Source organism: Falco peregrinus, chromosome 10, assembly GCF_023634155.1.
Source record: "Falco peregrinus isolate bFalPer1 chromosome 10, bFalPer1.pri, whole genome shotgun sequence".
NCBI classification, from domain to species: domain Eukaryota; kingdom Metazoa; phylum Chordata; class Aves; order Falconiformes; family Falconidae; genus Falco; species Falco peregrinus.
In genome coordinates, this window is record NC_073730.1 from 22,068,085 (window position 1) to 22,091,346 (window position 23,262).

General features: G+C 36.5%; 1 protein-coding gene across 1 annotated transcript in view; it reads right to left on the reverse strand.

Annotated features, from left to right (window-relative positions):
- AK5 (adenylate kinase 5) overlaps window positions 1–23,262 on the reverse strand; it is a 99,950-nt gene that overhangs the window by 18,594 nt on the left and 58,094 nt on the right. The window contains exons 8-10 of the mRNA XM_055815406.1: window positions 22,938–23,014; window positions 8,918–8,960; window positions 7,783–7,827 (exon numbers count right to left, since the gene is read on the reverse strand). Of these exons, the coding sequence (XP_055671381.1) occupies window positions 7,783–7,827; window positions 8,918–8,960; window positions 22,938–23,014 (165 nt within the window). The remainder of the gene's footprint in view (window positions 1–7,782; window positions 7,828–8,917; window positions 8,961–22,937; window positions 23,015–23,262) is intronic.

The window sequence follows — 23,262 nt, forward strand, 5'->3', positions numbered from 1 at the left end:
AGGAGGTAATTACACCCTTGCAGGGAGACAGTGCTCAAAAATCAAGAGAGGCAAGACCAAGATAACTTCTCTATTAAATTTTTTAAGCATGTGTCTTGTATGTGTATCAAACTGTTGTACTTGCAAGTACGACTACACAGCTCTACTATGTGGGTTTAAGATTCTAGAAAATACATGATTTTCCTTTTTGTTCATTTTTTCATGAACAAATATAGGAGTGACGTGTTCACAATGGAGTGAATTTGGCGTCATCTCCTCCTGACTTGAACTTTCTTCTAACTTTTGTATTCAATTTAAGAAATAATTGCTCTGAGCATGTAATTTTCAGAAAAGTTACAGTACCGTAGCTGAGAATAAAAATCAGGTCATGAGGCAGTAGCATCAAACGAATGGTTTTGTCTACCATAACCTGGAGTTTTTTACTTCAGCTTCACAAAGACAATTATCCAACTGTGTGGCGTGAGAATCACACTTGTGCTACAATTTTAGCTAGAAATATCTTTGTCACCATCTCGTTTTCTTGCCAATGTAGGTTGCACGTTATTTTTCTGTTGCTTTAATAAGAGCGTTATTCTTTTGTAAAAGCACCAATTGAAAGAAAACAAGGAATAAATGAGTGGCTAGAGAAATTATAGGCAAATTATCTGAAATAAGACCATTAAATATCTCTAGCGGCAATTAATTTTATTTCTGGTCTGTTTTGAGTTTTTTAGATTAGTTTTGTGTATGCATATGCTTGCTTACACATTCTATCTCCTAGCCTCAAATATACTAGCAGTGCAGTAATTTCATCCTATCTAGTTGGTGTATATGCACAGTATTAGGAAAAAAACAGCTATAAAGATTACTTTATTCTGTTTCTTATACAACTGTTTCTCTTCTGAATGTAGATACAAACCAGAATTTTCATAATGTCCCTTCATATACTAAATAAACTGGATCTCTTTTTAGAAATAACAATACAAGGACAATTTTTGGTTGTTTAGCAGGTAAATACTTGGAAAAGTTGATGTGCTTTTATAATACCTCTATCTATTAGTATTGTAAAAGTGTATGCTGCCAGAATGACACAACATGCAGGGCATACACCATAATGAGAATTACTGTGCCTCCAAAATATTAATTAAAATTGACCATGTTTGTTTTCTACAGAAGAGTTCCAACAAAGCTGAGATGAAAATGCTGAGCTCTTTAAAGAGGAAAAGACATAATTAAATAATGGTTATATGCTGAAATTGGTAATTCTTATGGCCACTGCTATTAATTTAGTATCATCTGATGAGTAGCAAAGCATCCTGCTGCTTGACAAATGTATATGACCCACTTTGTAAAGTCTTGTGCTTTCTTATCAACAAATGAGACCACAGTTCTTGCTTGGCTTGATTTGAAAAAAGGCTGAATGCCCCCAGGGATTTCAGCACTGAGAGCCGAACGCATACTTGGCATTTATGCCAGTATTACTTTAGGTGCTTGAAGTTAAAGTATTAATTAATGTCTTGTCTCCCTCTGAAGGCTAATACTTAATGTGACTGAAAACAAGCTATTTAAGTGGGAAAGAATGTGAAAGTACATTTCCTTACTCATTAGATACTTCCTTCCTGCTCAGAGTATATACTTATAGGACTGCTACATAAGCACCTTTAACACCAAATTAACCCTGAAGTCATGAGGCTTACTATCAATTTGTAGTGTATTTTTGTATTTTTTATTTTAGAGGGTGGCTTTATTAAATCTATGCTTTTTCCTAAAAAAATAAAAAAAAAGAAAAAATAATTTACTTGAAGAAAGTTTGTAAGAAACAACAGCTGCATATAAAATGTAACAAAAGCTAACACAAAGATCTTTCAGTCAAGAAGGCCTCACTGCAACTTGTTATGCTGTTTTTCGAACAGAAGAAACTTGAGGCATTGAAAGCGGCAGTGAAGTTTTCCCAATAGCTCAGTTGTTAGGAGGAGGAAAATATACCCCTGCTTTTGTTGTGAAGGAGTAAGATTCTTTGTGAATACTCTTGTTTTTTAATGTGTGCTGTCATCTTTCACTCTGCCTGTGTATATTTTGGGGAAAAAAATTATGCTAACCAGTGACAGACTGATTCATGGTAATTTGCTATTCAGATTAATAGTGTTGTCTTCCAATTTTCATGTACCACTTGAAGATAAAGAGTTAAAGTCTAGAAAATGGCCAGAGGACTTACAAGTGTGCTGTGACCTGCAGGAGAATGTAAAAGAACTACCAGCAGTTCTCCAATGTTAGCATGCTTTTGTATTATGCTAGTATTGCTAAGGGTAGTACATCTTGCTTTAAAGCTCATTCATTAACTTCATAAAAAGAAAAAATTGCAGATTAAAAAATTAAGGACATTGTGTCAGTCAGCGAAGTTATTCTTGCAAACTGAGTCCTTTTTGTGTCCCTTTGCGCTTTGATACAAATAGTAAGCAAGAATTTGGAACCAGGGTACTAGACAGAGCGTAGAAATTAGATGCAGTTCTGTATATTGCTTTTCTGTAGACAAGGCTGGATTAAAAGGTCTAAGCACTCCCTTAGCATGGTTTTTCCTTCCATTATGCTGATTCAGCTGCCTGTGCAACTGTGTGAGGGGATCTTCTGGTAAGTAACTTTCTGGCAGTACTGCTGACTTAGGTGGTCACCTTTCCCCATTTAATTATTGGCTACAGAAATGCTTCACAGACAGCACTTCAAGGGGAGAAAAAGGGTGGTCTCACTGGGTAGGGAAAGTGACAACTGCCCAAGCAGCACTTCTGAATGTTCAGCTGCAGCCTGCCTCAGATCAATGAAAGATCTCAGTTTAAGAAACTGAGTCTCTTAACACCTGCTCTCCCTCATGCCCCAATCCCCCTCAGATTATGAAAGACCCCAAGCCTAGGCACGTGATTCAAATGTACCTGTCTGGCCTAGAGCACAACATCACAAGCAGATGAATTAATGATGCTAGAGGGGGCTGGGACTGCTGCTGCGAGTGAGCAGGGACAGGAACAAGCAATATGAGCAGTTTGTGAGCCAGCTGCTAGAAATATTAATAAAGCATAAGTGCCATACAGACAGACCGGGATGTCTCTATTTTAAACTTGCCAAATCTTGAGTTTATCGTATACCAAAATAATATGAACATTTACATAAAATGCCAGCAGCAGGATTTATAAGAGAGTCCCACCATTCATTTTAAAATGTTTCAATTTCTAGAACTTATTTTCATAATGAGTATCATCCCTGTATCATGGGAAAGTGCTTGCAGGGAAAATCTAGCTGCACAATGGAGCCTCAGTAAAAAGTGAAATAAAAATAACAGTCAAGTTATCCTTATATTCAAGCTATGATTTTGGAGGACTTTATCAGTTTGGTAATTCTATCAGTGCTACTTAGATTGTTTATACAAATAAAAGCAAGCTTTAGCTTCGAATATGGCATTTGAAGGCTTCTCAACAGCACCTCGCTTTTGTTCACGTATGATTTTAGTCCAAGTGAAACCATATGGGAATGATGCTGTTATTTAAAAATAGCAACACAAAACGCTCAACTTCTTTCTTTTCTGAAAGATGATTTTAATCAGAAAACAACCTGATGCACATGTTGGCAGAGTGATACGATGTCCTGGGATATCACTGAGCCTTCACCCCTCTTAAAAGAAAAACATGGAGTTCATTTCATGGAAAGTCAGCGAAAGCAGCCTTCATTAGCTTCTACATTTAGCATTTGGATTGCCTGGGGTTTTATTTATCAGCACTGCTCATCCTATGCCTATCTGATTGTAGAAAGAGCTCTAGGTACTGTAGCTGTAGCTACAGGTACTGTAGCATAATTTAGGTTGGAAAGGACTGCATCTGGTAATACCCTCTACTCAAAGCAGGGTTAAATTCAAAGTTAGATCAAGTTGTTAAAGATATGACATACCTTGGACAAATGAAGAAGTTTGGGGTTTGTGAGGTTTGTTTTGTTTTGTTTTTCTTGCATGTACAAGAAGCTAGTCTCTGCAGCTGATAATGTTCTACCTGTAAGTATAGGTGGTGACAGTATCTTCAGAGTGTCAGCTGAAATTACTTACGCTGAGCTTAAACCATTATCAGCTTTGGTTCATCAGCAAGAATATGACAAGGATTCTGCAGAGGAAATTGGTCACACTGACTGATTTTTAAACACCACATTTAAGAGTATACGGGGAGTTTGTCTCTGATCCAAAGGGCAGAAAGATTCCTGAAAACTCTTAGTTTCAGCCTCAGCCAAAGCCAAATATGGCTTTTTTATGAAACTCCCATAGAGGAAAAGGAGGAGTAATGCTCCCAGTAACTTTGTAACACATGACAATTTTTTGGATGCAATAGAGAGTACTGCATTAGTTAAGAATGATAAAATCATACATTGTTCGTTGTGGTTAAGATTTTATTTTCATGTTGCTCTGATGAAGAAGGGTGGGGGTTTTTGTGGCTTTTTAAGTGACTTGCAATAATTACATAAGTTTTGAATATTACAGCATCCCCCAAATTCATTTTTACACCTGTTTTTTTTTCTTGAATTTTAATTTACAGGCCAAATTTAACTTGTTGTTACCTCTCTTATTACCCTGCTGTTATCTCCTATATTTTTGACATTCTGGTTCTATGTCTCTGCTTTGCTGTCTGGATAAAAGACATTGACGTTGTTGCTTAATTAACCCCAGCTGACTGTTATTCCAGTTAATTCCTACATTAGATCTAATGTAAATCTTTGCTAATTAGATCTTTTTATTTCCCTTTTTGGACAATTTTCAAGGGAAATTAGTAGGGGATGGAATTATCTCCTTTTTTTCCCCCTTGCCTTATAAACAGTATCTCAATTTGTCAGCAGTGGCAGATGGTGTGTGTATTTCAATTAGTTTGTAAACTACTTCAAATGTACATCTTTTGAACTCCAGTTTTAAAACATCTTTATAAGCACCTTGTTTTCCTTATGAACATATCCATGTAATGTATAAACATTCCTAATGACATCTGAGACCAAGACAGCTTTTCCCAATCAGGTATCTACAGCAGCACGCTCCAACGATCTTCTTTGCTTTCTTGCTAGTCAAGGCATCATGGGCTGAACACTTCTAGCACTGTCCGCTGCAATGGAGTACTCAATCACGAGGAATCTGTGGTGCTTACTGCCCCCCCGCCTCCCCACCCTTTACAGTCTTCTGCTCATGTGAGGCTTCTTCAAAGTTTTCTTTTGTCCTCATACAATTCACAGTGATCAGACTTCAGCTCCTGAGTGACATGTAAGGTAACCTTACTGCTGAGGCAAATGGTTTGCATTTGGCTAGTGTGTGTAATGATAAACCTGCAGTGCACGTGGGTTAACAAATGATTTGGGCAGACTGACCTGCCCAAAAAGGCCATAAGGAAAAAGAACTTGTGGCCACTCCAACCTAGCAGCAGCAAGAAATTTGTCTCTGAGAAATATCAGTTACCCTAACTACCCAGATGGAGTAAAGCCAAGATTTTGCAGCCAAGTGAGCAACCACGAAGATCTCATATTAGTCACAAAAAACCCCAACAAACCCAACAACACCAAAGCACCCCCCCACCCCTCAAAAAGAACAAAACCTCACTAGAAGAAAAATAACCTCACTCTTTACATCAGATTTCAGGAAGCTTTTTCAGGGGTGGAAGGACATGGGGTGGGAATGGGGATCTTTTGGGAAAAAGTATAAAATGCTCTGCATAATTTGATGAGAAGTAACACATGTTTAGACTTAGTAAAACTTTTCATTATAAAATTTTCAGCAAAGAAAACTTAGAATTTTGATTAAGCAGAATTTTCCTCTGTTCTTAGGAAACATTTACTAGAAAGTCTGAGACAGACTTAAGAGCAGGAATAAATAGGGAAAAGGTGTGTTTTCAGTTTTAAGCTGGAAGATGGCTAGTAGATGACCTATAAAAAATTAAAAGTGAAAATTAAAAACCACTATTTGAAAAAGAAAAAGCAGTCCAGAGGTAAATTAAAAATGAGCCTTCCTATGGACAATTTCAGAGGCACAATTCCTAGAGCATCTTCACTTTTTTTTTAAAAAAAAATGTGTTTGTACAAACCCAAACTTAATTTTCCAATAAGATGTGCGAGGCAGAGAGAATGAAAATTTCTTGCTGTAGTGAACAGCAGGAAGATGTACTTCAGTAAGCATGGAATTAGTTTGCTTAAAGACTGAAAATCAAGTGTTATGCATCTCTCCCTCAAGAAAAGTCTCCAGTGAACTCTTCAATAACCCAATTTTACTTTTTCAAGCACATAATATCCACCATAGCTTTGCAATAAATTCAGTAAACTTGTATTTTGTATAAGATAGGGTGAGATAAAAGTACAACACATAAACATGCTTTCTTTTCACAGAATCCTTTAGGTTGGAAGGAACTTCTCAGGATCATTTAGTCCAATAACCCTGTTACACCAGGGTCAGCAAGAGCAGGTTGTTCAGGACTGCATCCAGTTGGGTTCTGAAAATCTCTAGGGGTGAAATTTATAGTCTCTCTGGCCAACCTGTTCCAATATTTGACCACACTCACACTAAAAAAGTGTTGTCTTGTACTCAGATGGAATGTCGTGTATTTTAAATCACCCCCATTTTGTTCTGTCTTGTCACTGGGCACTATTGAGAAGATTCTGGCTCCATCATCTTCATTCCTTCCCATCAGTTATTTATACATATTGATTAAGATCCCATAGGGCCTTCTATTCTCCAGGTTGAAGCGCCCCAGCTCTCTCACCTCTCCTCATTCGAAAGACAGTCCTGTTCCTCAAACACCTTTATGGTCCTGCACCAGGCTTGTTCCAGTTAGTCATTATCTCACTTGTTCTGGGGAGCCCAGACTGGAAACAGCACTCCAGATGCAGCTTTGCCAGTGCTGAATAGGGAGGAAGGATCACCTACCTCAGCCTGCTGGTACTAGGATGGTTTTTTTGATGTCTCCTGAATTCCAAATGAAACTTCCATTCATTTATGTCTAATTTAAGAATTCACTTTTTTTTCATTAGGAAAAAGAATGCATGAAGTGACTGACTTTTAAATAAAATCACCCATATTTAGGTATCTATACTTAGATCCTGTGAGGCAGTTGTGAAAAACTCTGCTTGATACAAAAGCAATTATTCTTTCCAAGTAATTAGTACCAAGCTTTAAGCTGAACCTTACAAATCTTACTGGTTATAATTTGTTTTAAAATGCTGTTCAAAGTTTATATAAATGTGACAAATTTAATTAGCATAATAATGGGCATTAACATGGTCCTTTTCCTCTGTGGACTTCCAGAAAGCAATATAAAGTAAACCTTGAATGCGCAAAGCATCATGCATGGCAATGAGTCCATTGACTTGAACAGCATGTTGAGCACATGCAGAATTGTAACCTGTATTTAGAAAAGTTGTTTCATAAAGAGGTGAAAAGACCTGATTTTTTTTTTTTTCACCGAAACCTCGAAATTCTGAGTTATAAATCCAGTTTATTAACATTTTAAGTAATGCTGGTGAGGCAGCTTTGCTGTAGGAGATCACACAGCACTACTGTAACTGCACAAGACCTAAGGTAATTTTGAATATGGTCACACGTAAACATACTTTCCTGTTCCAAGCTTTACACAACTCTTGTTAGCATGGTCAGACTGAGGTTGATAACATGATAGGAAATCCTAGCTCCCTTTCAAAAAACTAAACCAACATTGTACATAACTCTTAACCAAACAAGGAATCTTTCAATCAAAGCTAAATAACATGGTAATTTTCAAATGTAGCAATTAAATTAGGAATTCTACTTACCAACAACAAAAATGATGTTTGATTTCCTCAGATCTTCTGAAAAATCTAAAATGAAAACAAAATTTCTTTAGTTGGCAAGAGCTACTAATTTTAATCTTGGCTACTTCCCACACTGAATTGTGTAACGCTTATGCAAGGTGATCTGATTTCACCAGATTTAATTTCTGTTATAACGTTATGCATTCCAAAAGGAACTATCATCCACAAGCCTATTTATCCCTCAAGTTTGTAGTTCTCACCGCAGATATGATAAAAATATTTTACCTGAAAATTAGACCTTGCATATACACATCAGCTCTTTGAAAAAGAGAAGCAAATGCGTCTTGATGTAATAATGTGCCTCCTGAGCCATTGCATATTTCTCTGAATGTGTTGTTACATTAGAATTGCAATAGCAGTTTGTCCACGTGCCATTCAGATTTTGTATTTGGTGCACTACATTTGAGTTGTAGTCTTAAGTTTACCTGAGCCTCAGATTCAGCCAAATAATAATCACCATAACTTAAATCCAGGTATTACTGTCATTTCAGCACCAAAACTACTGTATGTACTGCAGCTTTGCCTTTTACTGAAATTGTATTTTTTAAAAAAGCAGCTCCTTCTAGTCTGAGTGCCAGTCATTAGCCTGATTATACCAGTACAGAAGGCAATCTTGCACCATCTAAGCCTGCTGGAATTTGATTATGTCTTTGACTTAATCACTTAGAAGATGCATAAATTTACCACATCCAATTTTCTTTTTTATTATGTGGCATGTACATCTCTTATTACATAATAACATTAGCCATGAAACGTTTTGATTAATCCTTTCATTCCTCTTATACTCTTAGCGGTTCATACTTTCCAACAAGCTCTTTATAACTGCCAATTTCTGAAAACACCTACAAGAACCGATACTGGTTAACAGCAATATTTTCTAATAATTTTGGATCTACTGGCCTAAAGAGTGTTGAAACGTATTTTACAAGCTTTAACTTGCATTTAAAGAGAATTCACATGATAAAATCCTTTGATGCATAACTTTGACAATATAAATAACATGAATTCACTTTACTTTCTAAGTAACTATTTAAATACAAGAGAAAATCAAAGGTTTCAAAATTAAATGGCAAATGACAGTGAAAAAGAAACTCACCTCCTGTGCCCTCATAACCAGAAAAACTTGATTGATCCTCCTCCTGTTAATTAATTGACAAATTGAAATTAACATTCTGCATAGCTTGCATTTCTTCTTATATCTGCTTATCTGTGTATTTTAATATCTTCTTCATATTCTAACCACTCAGTTTTAATCTATGTTGAGATACAGTTAACAGCGTCACAGAAATGCTGTTGGTACTGTTTCAGCTGGTAGAACATGAGCATGGAGAACCCAAGATAACTCTGAGATGATTAACTGGCCCATGTTATTTTTGCATGGAACACCTTTTTCAGTGTCCAACTGCACAGTTCCAGCACAATAAATAAGCAACCAGTGTGCATGCTGAATTGCTTCTGAAGTAAATACGGTATGATAAGCTGTTAGTAGTGGAAAAGCAACACCAGAGTAAATTCTAGAAGTGTGCTCCAATATAAAGATGAAATTAGTCTTCGGTCTAAAACAAGTTGAATGTGTTTACCTTGAGAATGCACCACCAGCTACAAGTTGTTACAAAGGCTGCTGAACTACAGATAGGGATTACACCAGGGAAATGGGGAAACTGGAATGTTTTTTTTCCTGATACACGGCCCCTTAGAATTATTTTGTCATGTATGGTATAGTACAACAATAAGGAATTGCAAATACTGGCCGGCAAGAGTGTCAGAGTGGGAATTCTTTGTTGCTCTTATAAATCAGAGTTATATATATGCTGGACATAGTCTAGGTTATGTAGTGTCAATATACTCACACCATCAATACTTTAGTCTATAAAACATCAATAATAGCATTGACAGTAACATGCCCATTTGCACAGAACACATTATACTAGTCCTCTCAAAATACCATAGGGTTATCAAGCTGTAGTTTCTTACAGTTCTGCTTCAGTATGCTGTCAGAAATAGCCACTACTAGAAACTTGTATATTTGCATGAATAGATAAAAGTGAAACAAACAGCACAGTGAATAGAATGGGTAAGCTGCTGGCCACTGTAACTTGCAAAGCTCTTGCACTACCCTTCCAAGTTTCTCCTTGTGTTCCCATTATCGTTGAAACAGAAGTACTCTTCATTAAGCTGAAGAACCATTACGCTGGCTACATAGAACATTTTAATTTTTTGATTCTCAGTAATCCTCAGCCTATTACACTGCAGCAGGAGAACTGACATCTTGAAGAAAAAAAGAAAAAAAAAAAAGAGCAGTGCTAAAATTAAAACAGCGACTGGATCTACAAAGTTTGCAGGAAAGTATTTCAGAAAGAAAAAAACATTTTCAAATGAGTGATCAATCTCTTTCCTACAATTCAAGTGATAGTATTAACCCTCCATGCTTTTTCTTTGATGTAATAATACAATAGAATATTTGACCCTGCAATGGATATATGACATATAAAAGGCCTGGTTTTAGATTCAGCTTCTTATCAAGCCTTTGAAAGTTTATGGATCAAAATCATTTCAGACACAAAGTTTAAGAGTAAAGTTTCTTTAAAAATCAAGATCACAGTCTCAAGTTTACAATCAAATGAAAGAGGCATTACTTCTTTCAAGTATTGCTCCTTGCTCTCCTCTGTAATTGCAGAATGAAACTGCTTCCGTAATCCTGGTGGGCTGCTCAGAGCAGCAGGTGATAATAAAGTTCAGTTTAAGTCAGGAACAGCTCTAATTTGTAAGAGCTGAAATATGCAAAAACTACAGACAGAAATGAAGCTAAATAATCCAGCAGCTGCTTTTATTTGACCATGACCATATCTGCTTTAACAGAACAATAAGTTAGCTAACCAACAAGCTATGTTTGGATAAGGAACAAGTGCTATGCAAAGCCATTAAAGTGAATTTTAATTACAACTCAAAAGTAGGTAAACAGGAAGTGACAGTGAGATCAGAACCCAGAACATCAAAATAATGAGTTCTGTTTATATCCGTAACTTCTCACTCTTCAGGTGCAGAAATAGTTTTCAAAAGAATTGCTTTTTTTTCCACAGGGCGTCTGTATCGTAATTCTGTAAGCCAACTCAGTACACAGCTTGATGTGAGTGAGACCACCAGCTCTGCTGAACTTCCATGACAAAATAAGCTTCCCCCTGTTTCAGAGAGGTTATTCCATACAAAACATTTTCTCAGACAGAATTGAACAGCACCCAGCTGGGGTAAAAAAAGGTCCTGAAAGCCTGGTCTCTAGGGAAGCTGTAAGATAAAGTCAGGAGGAACAAATTAGAACAGTTGGGCTACAATTAATTTGGCTTTGATTACAAGGTATTCCTACCCAGTTTCACTATTATATACCTAAACTTGATTTAGAACCATTTTCCTTCACCCCTTTCCTCTCTATCTCCTCAAAGGTACAACCAGTTTTTCTGCTGGTGTGGGTGAGAGGAGCTAGGTTTGCTGTTTGGTTTGCAGTTCCTCGTAGAGAGTGGCAGCGATTGGCATCCTGGTTAATGCCACCCTCCTCATATTTACATGTGACAATACTTATTTCTGTGTCTTGCCAGCAAGTAGGTCTCTAAACTGTGAATGGCGTAACCCACATAGGCCTGAAAGCACTGTTTTGCCTGGTTACCAAAGTACTTTGGAAAGGAACTTGGATTTAGCAAGCGATCACATAAGGAAAAGTCCCACCAATTACTAGATTGCTAATGCTATTTCACACCATGTCACCATTAGGAATACAGTGATTTAGCAGCAGAATGGTCTCTGTATTGCTGATACAGCTGTTTCCACTTAGCTGAAAGCAAGGTGAGGAAGATTATAATCTTATATGTAATAAGCTCTGAAAAAAGGTAGGTAGTCTATAATTTCAGATGTCTTTAGAGTCAGGTTATATCTGCAAATATTATCTGGAAACTTACCAATTAGTGGGGCATATCTGACTGTGTAATTGCTTAAACAATATCAACAGTACATTAAAATGATTGCTAAATAGAGAATTTTGCTACCTGTAAAGAATCTTTTATCTGAAATTTCCTTTAGAGTTGGAAAATGCGGGCTTCTAACTGTACTCTGAATTCTTGTCATTTAGCTCGTTATTAGTAAATATCTGACTAGTAGTAGGTAATTCATAGGTTAGTGAGCTTAACTTAATGTCTGCCACTGCTAGGTTGTGAAGTACTTTCCATAATAAAAAAAAACCCTACCAGTAAGTCACAGTAAAAAATCATATAATTTAAAGGAAGTCATATCACTTCGAAGTCATATCACTTTAAACAAAACAATAAAATGTGTTTCATCTTTTTATCCAGTAATAGCACTTTTTCTTCATTAGGATTTAGTGATAACTGCTGTGAATGTTTGTTACCTGACAAAATGTGAGAGCCTTTCTGTTACCCGTTAATAACCCCTGTTCCAGTCCTTGGTATTTTTGGGGGTTTTTTAGTGTGTTGTTTTTTTTTTTTTGTAACATGGAAAAGAAAAGAGTTCTCTCTTATCACCTTGTTGCTTGAATGCTTGTTGAAAATAGTGGTGAAAAGTGCCTGATACATTTTATTCAGATTTATGACAGATATAACAAGAGTTCCCCCTAGAAATTTACTGAAGAGGATAAGTAAGCATGGATTAAAGACTAAAAGAGGCAGTCAAGTGAGACTGGATTTAAAATACAGCATGATTGTTGCCTAAAATTATACTTGATTTTCAAGATTGAATTTGAAAATGTAAACATTCAAAGGAACATGTCAGGTACAAATTATTTAAACAAATAAAAACTACATGTTTCTCTGCCTAAAAATATTTGTTGAAAATTAAACTTAATGTGTGATCAAAAAACCAACCAACAACCCCAAACCCAGCATAGACAAAAATAACTTTAAAACAGAATGAAATAACGTATACAGTAGAAAGCACAGGCAAGAACAGACTACGTAGTTTCATCATGGTGACCTCATCAGCATCCCTTTGATGGGAATGCAGGTACACAACCACTGATTTCTCAGCACACTGTAGCTGTATAATACTCCCCTTGCTGTTGTTAGATACACAAAACACTTGTACTCCTGTAGCACTTTATTTCTTCAAAGAACACTACAGTTCCACGTAAATCTTCCCTGTAATTCCTTTGGGAATAAAGGCAAGGGCATTATTCCTGTTTTAGCAGAGATATTAGGTGACTTGTCAATGTAAACACAGTAATATATGGAAGCCAAACTAGATTTAGGACTTAGGTTTCCACTTTCACCTCTTTAGCTTGTAGTATATTTACCTTGAATTCTTAGTCCTTAATAAAGTAATATTAAATGCAAACTCAAATGTTTGCAGATGATACTTCTATATCTAGTACCCTTAAAATCAGCCTTAGCTCTCAATTAAATAAACTCACTGATTAAGAATAGTTTAGAGAATCAGAAAGCAGTATGAGATTCTGCTGAGCACCATCTGGATATACAATTTGTCTGCTTCAGCACAGTCTGTCACAGTCTGCGTGGTTTTAGAGTTTGAAGTGTTTGCAACTGGATTTAATAGGCATATTCCCAATCACAGAGGATGGTCTTTCAGATTAGATACATGCAGCTTCTATTTATAAAAATGTACTTATCACTGAGCTCTGTCCTTACATATATTGTAAAATGTAAAGACCCTACACAACCTGTAGCTAGGCACAGTTAAGTATCAGAGGAAATTGGGGCTAGTCAGAGCTCAGCTGCGGAATTTGACTTCTAAATTCCATTTTCTTCCTGTAAGAGCAAATATTTGGTTTTTATGAGATATGCTGGGTTAGCTGCAGGTTTTATGTATGGGCAATGGTCCCTGGGAACTGATTTTATGAGCCATACAGTTGCTAGCCATTAAATTTGATTTATGATTCAAATCACTTTTTGAGACTGAGCTGCTTTCTGTGAGCTGAGTGTCCAAGTATGCCTCTGGAAAGCAGGGGTGGCTGTGCTCTGACCTCCTCAGGTCCAGAGCTGATGAGTATGTGTAAATAAGGTAAGATACAGTATGAATACATTCAGACTTCAAAGTTGTTTGGTTTTTTTTTCCCCAAAAGGCCTATCTTCTTGTACAGTTCGTACTGCTCAGCACAGTAAATTGTGTCAAAAGGGACTAATAGTAATTAAGATGAGAGAACAGTGCTAAAGTTATTTGAGGTGATTTTTGTTTGTTTGGAATGCAAACGACTAAAATGCAATAACAACAAAAAAATAGCTGTGTTTGTAATACATCTACAAAATGCTGAAAAATTATGAGATCACTCATTCCCTTTTATTTCTCTGTTTCTAGCAAATACCAGAATCTCTATGCAATTATTCTTTTAAAATAAACCTTATTATCAGTTCTGAAAATAAGACAAATTTATACCTACACAGAGGTAGAGAGTAACTAATTTTTAACACTTGTAAACCAATGTAGAGTTATCTGGCTTTTAAAGATTGCAAGATTTTTTTTCAGATTTTTCATTCTTGTTCTTCAATAGCATAAAGAATAATAGCTATCAGTAGTTTAGAGGGGGAAAATCACAATCTGTTTGCTATACTGTGTGGGGGTTAGGTTTTTGTTAACTTCTGTAGGGTTTTTTTTTAATGACAAAAAATAAATGTGATTATTAAACATGAAAATGAAAACAAAGTTTATTTAGTTTCATATTGATTTCCAGACACTGGGAAACTGGAAAAAAATTTCAAAGAAATTAACTTTTAAGGGCAAACTTACCAACAAGGTATGCACAAAAAACACTCCTCCCAGCAGGGCAGCAGCATTTTAGTAACCCAAATACTTCATTTGCAATTTTTATATTAAGTTTAAAAGGCTGAACTAGAGGGGACAGCACCACATCTAACTTGAAGAAGAACTGGGGCTTGATTTTTGAATATCTTTGTGTTTTGAAGACACTTGAGATGCTCAACATCTGTATTATCTGTGCATAGTTATTATCTATTGCTCATTCTAAAATACTTCTGACAGTATTCAGTTACTTCTCAGTAGATCTATATTTATAGAAAGTTGCCAGTACAAATTCTACAAAATTCTTCCCAGAACTTATCACTATTTTTTCTCTGGCATTCTTCTTTTCTGTAAATCACCATGACTCCTTAAATGATTCTTCTCTATGTGAAGTATTTATGCTGCTTGGTATAAATCCTGTTACATCAAACCACTGCAGCAAAGAAGTGCAGCAGGGGACCTTCCAGCACATTCGAACTGCAAACTCAGCGGTGCTTAGCAGCTTTTTTAGACGGCTAATGACAATCCTAATGAATGGATCCCTTAGATCATACACCATCGGCACCATATGCAGTTTTTCTGCCCTGAACTGCACTGCCTTCTGAGAGCTGGATTTCAGTGGTTTGGGGTTTTTTGGTTTGGTGGGGGTTTTCTGTGGTTTTTTTATTTGGTTGTTTTTTTAACCTTCAGATGAAAAAGACTTTTCTGCAGGCTACTCTCAATTCAATTTCCAAAAAGAAAAAGATCTTGGCACAGAGAAGGACAAGAATAGGGTATTGTAAAAATAAGACCAGCATGTGGCCTCAGATCCTATGATTTGCTGCTATTAAGATAAAAGTTGACAGCTGTGCTCAGATTTTACCTCTCAAAGATATTCTCTGCTTAACGTTTGACCATGCATATTCTAGGTTTACTAAAACACCTATTTATGCTTTATTAGGTAGTTTTATAACTTTATAAATACTGTAAAAGTCCCTTATTGAAACTACTCTGTTAGGAATTTAACTATGGGAAGAAAAAATAGTCCACTGATCTGAGATCCACTAGTGTGAACAAATTCTAAAACTAGTCCACTTTTCACTCCTAATGACTGGTATTTAAGCCCAAATTGACTAAAGTTGACTGCACAACCACGGGATACCTAAGGAGTAAAAAGACACCAAGCAGGAAATGCATGGTTTCCTGAAAATACATAGAGGTGTGTGTTTGGGTTTTTTCAGGTGTTTCCAATGTTCCCAGAGAAGCCACTCTTCTGCTTCAGTGTACTAAAAACAAGTTATTTAAAGAGCAGTTTTGTATCTCATATAGTAAAATAGCATTCTTGCAATCACCAGTTTAATATGTAAATATAAAAATCTATAGTATGTACTTTGACAGTGATTAAGAAATATTAGTATGTTTTATAAAAGGCTGTTTCTTCAGTGCTTCAAAATATAGGAATTGCTGCTACAAATATTTTTAAGATCTTTTGGTAGTTATCTTTACGGATGCTAGGCTACAGAACTTGACCACAGCCCTGAGTAAGGTGTCTAAATCTAGGAGGTAGAGATTTAAAATACACCTTTGCATTTCTTTATCAGCTTTAGATGCAATAAGAAATGTTCTGATGTGGATCCTATTTCCATCAGCTGTGTGGGATGCCTGATATTCCCCAAGAATTATGCAGGTTCTCCAGGCTGTAAAGACAGACATGTAAAAAGAAGAACTCGTAAATTTAGCTGTAGTTATACTTTGTGCATGAAAGGATAAGGCCTCAGTTTGCCAGCAGAAGGGTGAGCTGGTGTGAGGAAAGGAGGTCCACTATCCTAGTGCTATGGCCCAGAAAACTGAGATACTGTAAATTGTAATGCTTTTTTTTTCTACAGACACCTTCCACAGCTACAGAGAGGAGGGTTCCCAAGTTGCTGCAAAAGTATTCATTAGAGCATAAATGCAGCACACCTTGAAGAGTGATGTTGTCACTGTTGTTCAAATCTCCAGTAACTTGTGTGAGCTCACCATCCTTGTAACTGAGTCCTCGTGCCCTGTAACGCTGACCAGAGCTGCAGGCAGCAACTTTTCAAAATCAGAAAAGAAATGGGGATTCAAACCTTGGCGGTTCAGTTCCCCCTTACTATCTGTATCACCAGAAAGTAAATCCAAGTAATGTCTGTGAAAGTAGGAGCAAACAACTGTTTCTGGCATTCCAAAGAAAAAATGCAGACTGAGTCTACAGCAATTTTTCTTGCCCGTTTCGCCATGGTTTGCATGGGGGGAAATAGAGCAGTAGCCTTTCTTTCACGTGCCTTTACTACAGTTTACAATGGTGATTTTGAAAGAGAAAAATTTTTTCAACCTTACGAAATTATATAGAAGCACCAAAATACACTTGGTTTGAGCTTATTGAGGGAGCACTTTGTAACAGGCAAACTGTAGTACTTTGTTTCTAGAACTGATTTTTTAAAAGCATTTAATAGGATAGTTTCCATGGCAACTTGAACTGAACAGATTGTTCATTGACTTCAGTACATTTCTATTAAACATCTTTTCTCTGTAGCTAGGCCTGCCTCTCCAGCTCTTTCATCTCTTTGGATGCTTATTCATTATCTCTTTTTGCAGATATCCTTAAACCAGATTGGACTCCGCCTTTCTGTGCCTGTTAACAAAAACAAAGGTTGAGGGAACAGAGTTTCACAATCATTCTCTGAGTTCCCTAGAGTTTATTTTCTATTGAGTACCCCTGTTTTAATCAGTTTCCCTGTAGACCCAGAATCTGTTATTCACATTGATACCACTGCCAATCAGCAAAAGAGAAATGGACACCATGGAAGTGTTCACCATTAAAAGCCAAAATGGCTTCTGGATACTCCTGGTCATTTTACTAAGACCGGTACGATTAATGCTGCACAGCATATATGAATAAAACTGCTGTTATACCAGAAGTTCTTTATGTTCTCAAGTAAAGAAAAAGCATTAATATAGTACATTGTAGATCTGACCCCTTAAATAATTTAATCAATGTTTATCTAATTTTGAGAGGTAGCTTTAGAAATCCCAATGAAAATTTCTTCTTCTAATGGAGATATGCAGTTTGCTCTTTGTTGTATTGTAATGTCAACTGTCTGGATGGTCTGAAGGCTTAAACAAATGACTTTAATCTTCAATGTAGAGAAAAAGGAGTCAAAACATGGTGACAACTGACATGAAACATAGTAAATGGAGAAATACGGTCTTTGGTTTAATCCACAGAGCTTTAGTTAAACAAGGCTTTCTATTTGCTGTTGCCAGCAAACTGATGTTTTAGGAATATTTGCATTCTGCTTCTGCATTGAAAAGATTTTTAGGACCTTTTCATTATCTCTCTTGAATATTTAAGTTTCAAGCTATGGTAATCAGTCAGGCCAGAAATGTTGTTATAGTCTTGGTAGCAGTGGAGCCTGTTTTTCATCAGTTCACTTAAAGCTTTCCTCCTGTTCCCCTGAAGCCCAGATTTGTATGTACTCTGGGTGGGAAATGACACCAAGCTGAAGGAAGAATTGTCACCACATGGCAACAACTTTTAATCAAGTGCTTGTTTCCCCGTTAGAATGAGACTAAGTCTTTTTGAGGGCTTTTTTCCTCCACTTCATTTTGGTTTTGCTTGTTGCTTTTCAAGTGAGCTGTCACATTTTCTAATTATAAAACATCCTGCAATTGCAGCAAGGATTGGGTTATGCAATTTTCTTAATTCAATAGATTGCTGCCACTGCTGAACAGAAAACCTTTTATTATATTTCAGACTGTTTTACATCTACTTTTCCTAGGTCTTTGACACATTTGGGGGGAAAAAAAAGGGCAGTCTCTCCTTTTCATATGCCACTGCATTTACCTAAATGCATAAGTAAATTCAGTCTGTACACTGGAAGGACATCGAAATGCCTCAGTTATGACTGGTAGCTTCCTCTGAGGCACAAAAACGCATTACCATGTTTTGTAGCTGTGAAATGTATTTCCCACCCACCCACTACACCCCAAATATTAGAAGAGGATAAGTATATTTTTGAAGTTTTTACTTGAAGTTTACTTGATTTTCATGTTTCCCAAATTTCAAAGTTATCAATTCTATAAGCACTTGTTCAAGAGTATATTCACTTTACAGTCGTCTGACTGTGTGTTTTAACTTTCTCTCTAATTAGTCTAAATATTCCTCAGACTAGCTAAGGTTTTCTTGAAAGCCTTGTTTTCACAAGAAAATAATTGGGTGCTCTTTTCTTCTGGAACTCTTTGACAGGATTCACTGATGCCAATTTTTCAGTACTCTCTTTGGGCCTGAATGCTCTTGAAATAAGCCAAATGGTAGATTTCTAATTAAAAATCCAATTCTTAAAGATAAAACTTGTCTGATCTCTGGAAATAAGTGGCATCATATTGACAGCCTCCCTGGCAAAGTTGAGAAATTGAATGGCAGGTATAAATGAACACAGTGCACAGTGAAAACCTGTATCACACTTGAGAGCATTCCAGCAGCAAAAGACAATCCTTATTAAACCAGACACTAGTCATGACAGCCAGTTCTGCAAACTGAGAATATTCTATAAAGCACAAGCTTTCCCTCATTAGAAGCTATGCTGTTGCACCCAAAAATGAGTGGCTGGAAACGTATTCCTGGTATCTTCCTGTGGGTAAAAGCATTTGAAACTTCTCAATTTACTGTGCTTTCATGTTGTTCAATCAGGTTATGTGTAGTGTAATCATTACTCTATAAAAGGCTATAGAGATTGCTACCACACAAAACTTCGGCTGATTCTTCCACAAGGCGTTCTCAATGAGAGGTACTGTCTGCTTTTATTTTTACTTTTTTGAAGAATGTATTTTGGGCAGTAATTCTAAAAACCTAGATTATTCCTTCTGTAATACAGAATCTGACAGCTGCAGATCTGAGAAAGAACAGAAAAGTAGTTTTTAGTGATTTAGAGAAAAAAAATTGTTTGTTTGGGGTTTTTTGTTGTGGTGTTTTGAGGGGTTTTTGTTGTTTATTTTTTAAAGTGAGTTTTTCCCTCCTGCCTTTCAATGCTGTAGGGACTTAATGATTACAAGTGTTCCAAGTTCTTGAAGCATTCACGCATAGCCAGCAGAAAACAATCAACTTGCTTTTAATTTAGTTAAAAGAACATTTAATTAAATTCATGTATAAAATGTACAATACAAAGCTCAAGCTTTTTCTGAATTGTTTTTAATTCAACTTTCCCTGTGCACTCCTCCAGAAAAGCCAGATCTTAGCCTGTGTTAGTGTTTCTTTGGACTGTTTCCACAACAGGTATCAAGTGTTTCTTAAAGCACTTTGCTGTATTTTGGAGCGCTGCTAGATGAGCTGATGGCTACATTGGTAGTTGGAACCACATCACTCATTTCTCACTCCTGCCTGCCAGTAAGAGAGGTTCTTCTGGAAAAAGCAGCACACATCTGAAGAACCCAGATACTTCTTTGTTGGCATAGTTTACGCTGGAGATTTTCCTGGCTTATTCCAAGAATAAGAAAATGCAAAGGTATCTGTTTATGTCCATTTCAGCTATGCCAAGTGATACTCATCCCCAGCTGCAGCTTTGTCTTCAGTACAGGTTGTGTACTGCTCTAATCCCCAGCTCTTCTTGCTCAGTGACTACCAAGATGTTCTGCTAACATTCAGCCATTTTTAGCATATCAGCTGTGTAAGGTTGCTTAGAAACCAGCTTTCTCATCCCCCACATTTCATGACAGATTTCCTATGCAATAACATCACTTCATGACACATTTGTATCCAGACACACATTCCTTTTCCACTTGAGATTTTCCGAGTAAAGGTTGGTGGTGGTTCATGCAATTCGTAAACAGCGCGTGGTAAATCACTGAAGTATTAAATCACTGCCACAGCCAAAATGAGCTCAGGTTTTGAATGTGAGCTCACTCCTGAATTTAGTTATTGATCTTTTCTTCCTGAGAGTAATTTCTAATGTTTTCAGACTGGGTAGCTAGATGGTATTATGACTTTATGGTAATCTCCACTTCCTTCTTTGCTTCTGTATACAATATTTTCTTGTGCAATTTCAAAATTTAGATTGTAAGGGCTTCTAGTTGCAATTGCTTTCTTCTTTATATTTTTATATTTGTACAGGGCTTCTCATATGAACTCAGTATGAAAATATTTATTAGTAATAGAATTTTTTTAAATGTCATTAATAAGTATCAAAGATATCAACTTGCAGTTGAAAAGAGTGATTTGTTAGCCACATTTTAATTGTGTACTTCTCTTTGAGGGGTATTTAGCACTGTTTTTACTTTTCCTTCTCTGTTTGGTAACAGTATTGCACTCTTGCCAGAATGGCAATGTGTTGGTCTGGCAAAATAATGAGAAAAGCTAACCGCCACATCCAGCAGAAAGATTATTTTCAATTGACAAAGACAATAATGTCCCATTGTCGCTGTCTTGCTTAATCTCATGTAAGAACGACATGCAACTTCATTCAAAACTACCATCAGTGCTTTTATAGGCTGTGCAATGTATCATCAGTGAACCGTATAGTTTGAAATTATAAATTAGTATAATTTCTGTGTATTTCTTTCTGTTTATTTAATTCTGTAACTGTAAAACTTGTGCTTATTATTTGAACAGGATTTCAAACATTATGAATCAAGAGTATAATTTCTTTAGTGTTCATACTCTGCTAAAAGAATGTATTTAAAATTTCATTAAAATGCAAAATTTAATATCAGTATAATCCAAATATGATTCAAATATACATTCTGCTTTATAGGGCATAAAGGCCTAAACCCTGCAATAAAGAAGTAGTACAGTCAAACAAAAATGATGATGAAAAATTTCAGAGAGTTTCCTGGGGCAGAGAATATTTTAAGAGGGATTTATGAAATAATAGGATTAAAAATGGGATTTGGAGACAGAGGCAAGCTGTCTGCTTGAAAAAAGCCAAACTGAAATAACTAAGCCAAACTGAAATAACTGAGCCAAAACCAGCAAAACGATCAGAAATTAACAGAAATTAATAGGGCTAAAATATATGTTGCAGGTGAGGGTAAAGCATTGCATTGAATACTGTGAAAGAACACCAACAAATGGATGATACTGAATGAATATTCAGTTTTGTTGGTCCCGAGTTTGTCACTAGCTTTAAAATTTCACAAGAATAGATATCTTCTGTGAATAATGAGGAAAGACGTGAGAAAATTCACAACTGCATTTAGTTGAATGATAACAGAAACACAAAATAACATTCTTTGCCAAGCTGCTCACAAATCTAGAGAAGTGTTTGTGGTATTCATGAAGAAAGTGCAAGCGGAGTCGTGCAAAAGTGAAAGGCAGAAAGCAAAACATACAAAACACCCTTAGGTATGGGGGTGTGATAGGCAGATAGCTTTAGAAATATTTTTTTTTAATTATGTCATTCTTTTAATGCTTATCCACAGCACAGTAACAAGAAAAATAACGCTTATCTTTAGCACAGTATCCAAGCCACATGAACCTCCCGTGCTTCAGTTTGTGCCAAGTGCCTCTTGTCCTGTCCCTGGGCACCACTGAAAAGAGCCTGGCTCCACCTTCTTTGCACCCTCCCTTCAGATTCCTGTACACATTGATGAGATCCCCCCTGAGCCTTCTCTCTTCCAGGATGGACATTCCCAGCTCTCACCCTTTCCTCATAGGAGAGATGGCCCTGTCCATCATCTTAGTGGCCCTTTGCTGGACTCTCTCGAGTATCTCCATACGTTGTATTGATAAACCCAGAACTGGACACAGTACTCCAGATGTGGCTTTACCAGTGCTGAGGTGAAGATTAGAGGGGAAAGATGTATACAACTCTTTGCACGCGCCCCCCCCCCCCAAGCCTTTTTATTTCCTTTGTACAAGGAAAACACTATCAACTTTTAGTTTTTACATATGGATAGAATGGGATCAGTAGAAAGGCTGGTTTCAACACACTGTAAGCATTTGCTGTTGTTTTATTCGTCAGAAGACTTCTTTTTCAAGGGGAGAATGATTTGGTTTTAGTTACATGTCACATTTCTTGTACTTTCATGCCCCTCTTTTGAAAAATATTTTACTCCCTCTTCTTAAATATACAGGAGACTGACAGTGCATTCCAACAATTCCATTTGCCACATTGCCAACATTTTAAAATTTGTGGAGGAAACTCAGCAATGTACAGTAATGGAAGATATGGGCTCTTAATACCACAATAATATTAACTTTTTTGTCATAACCAGAAAGCAACCTCTGTGCATCATGAATTGATGTATATTGCACTTAAAAACCCCTTTGGCTTAGTTCCACCATCTTGTTCAGACAAATTGTATAGCATGGTATGTACGTAAACTAGGAAACTGTCTGAAGAGAGGCCATATACACATAAAATTACCTGGTCTTCAAAGTCAAATTCTGTATAAATAGTATCTCCTGAATCCATAATCAGACTGCAATCCAGTTCATTTGGCCCTAAAATAGGAAAGAAAATTAGACTTCAGAAATGGATTGAAATTTTCATTTTATCTGATGGAACACCGTAAGATTTCCAATTGTCTGCATATATGCAAAAACTGTGATCCAAGGAACAATTCAGATGTGCTAGAATACCCAGGTGAATGGTATTCCATTAACAAAGCCTCCAAAGCATCCATAAAAGCTACCACAAATCTTAATAAGGAACGGTTATACTAAATGGTGAATTGTTTTAGCTAGATTGT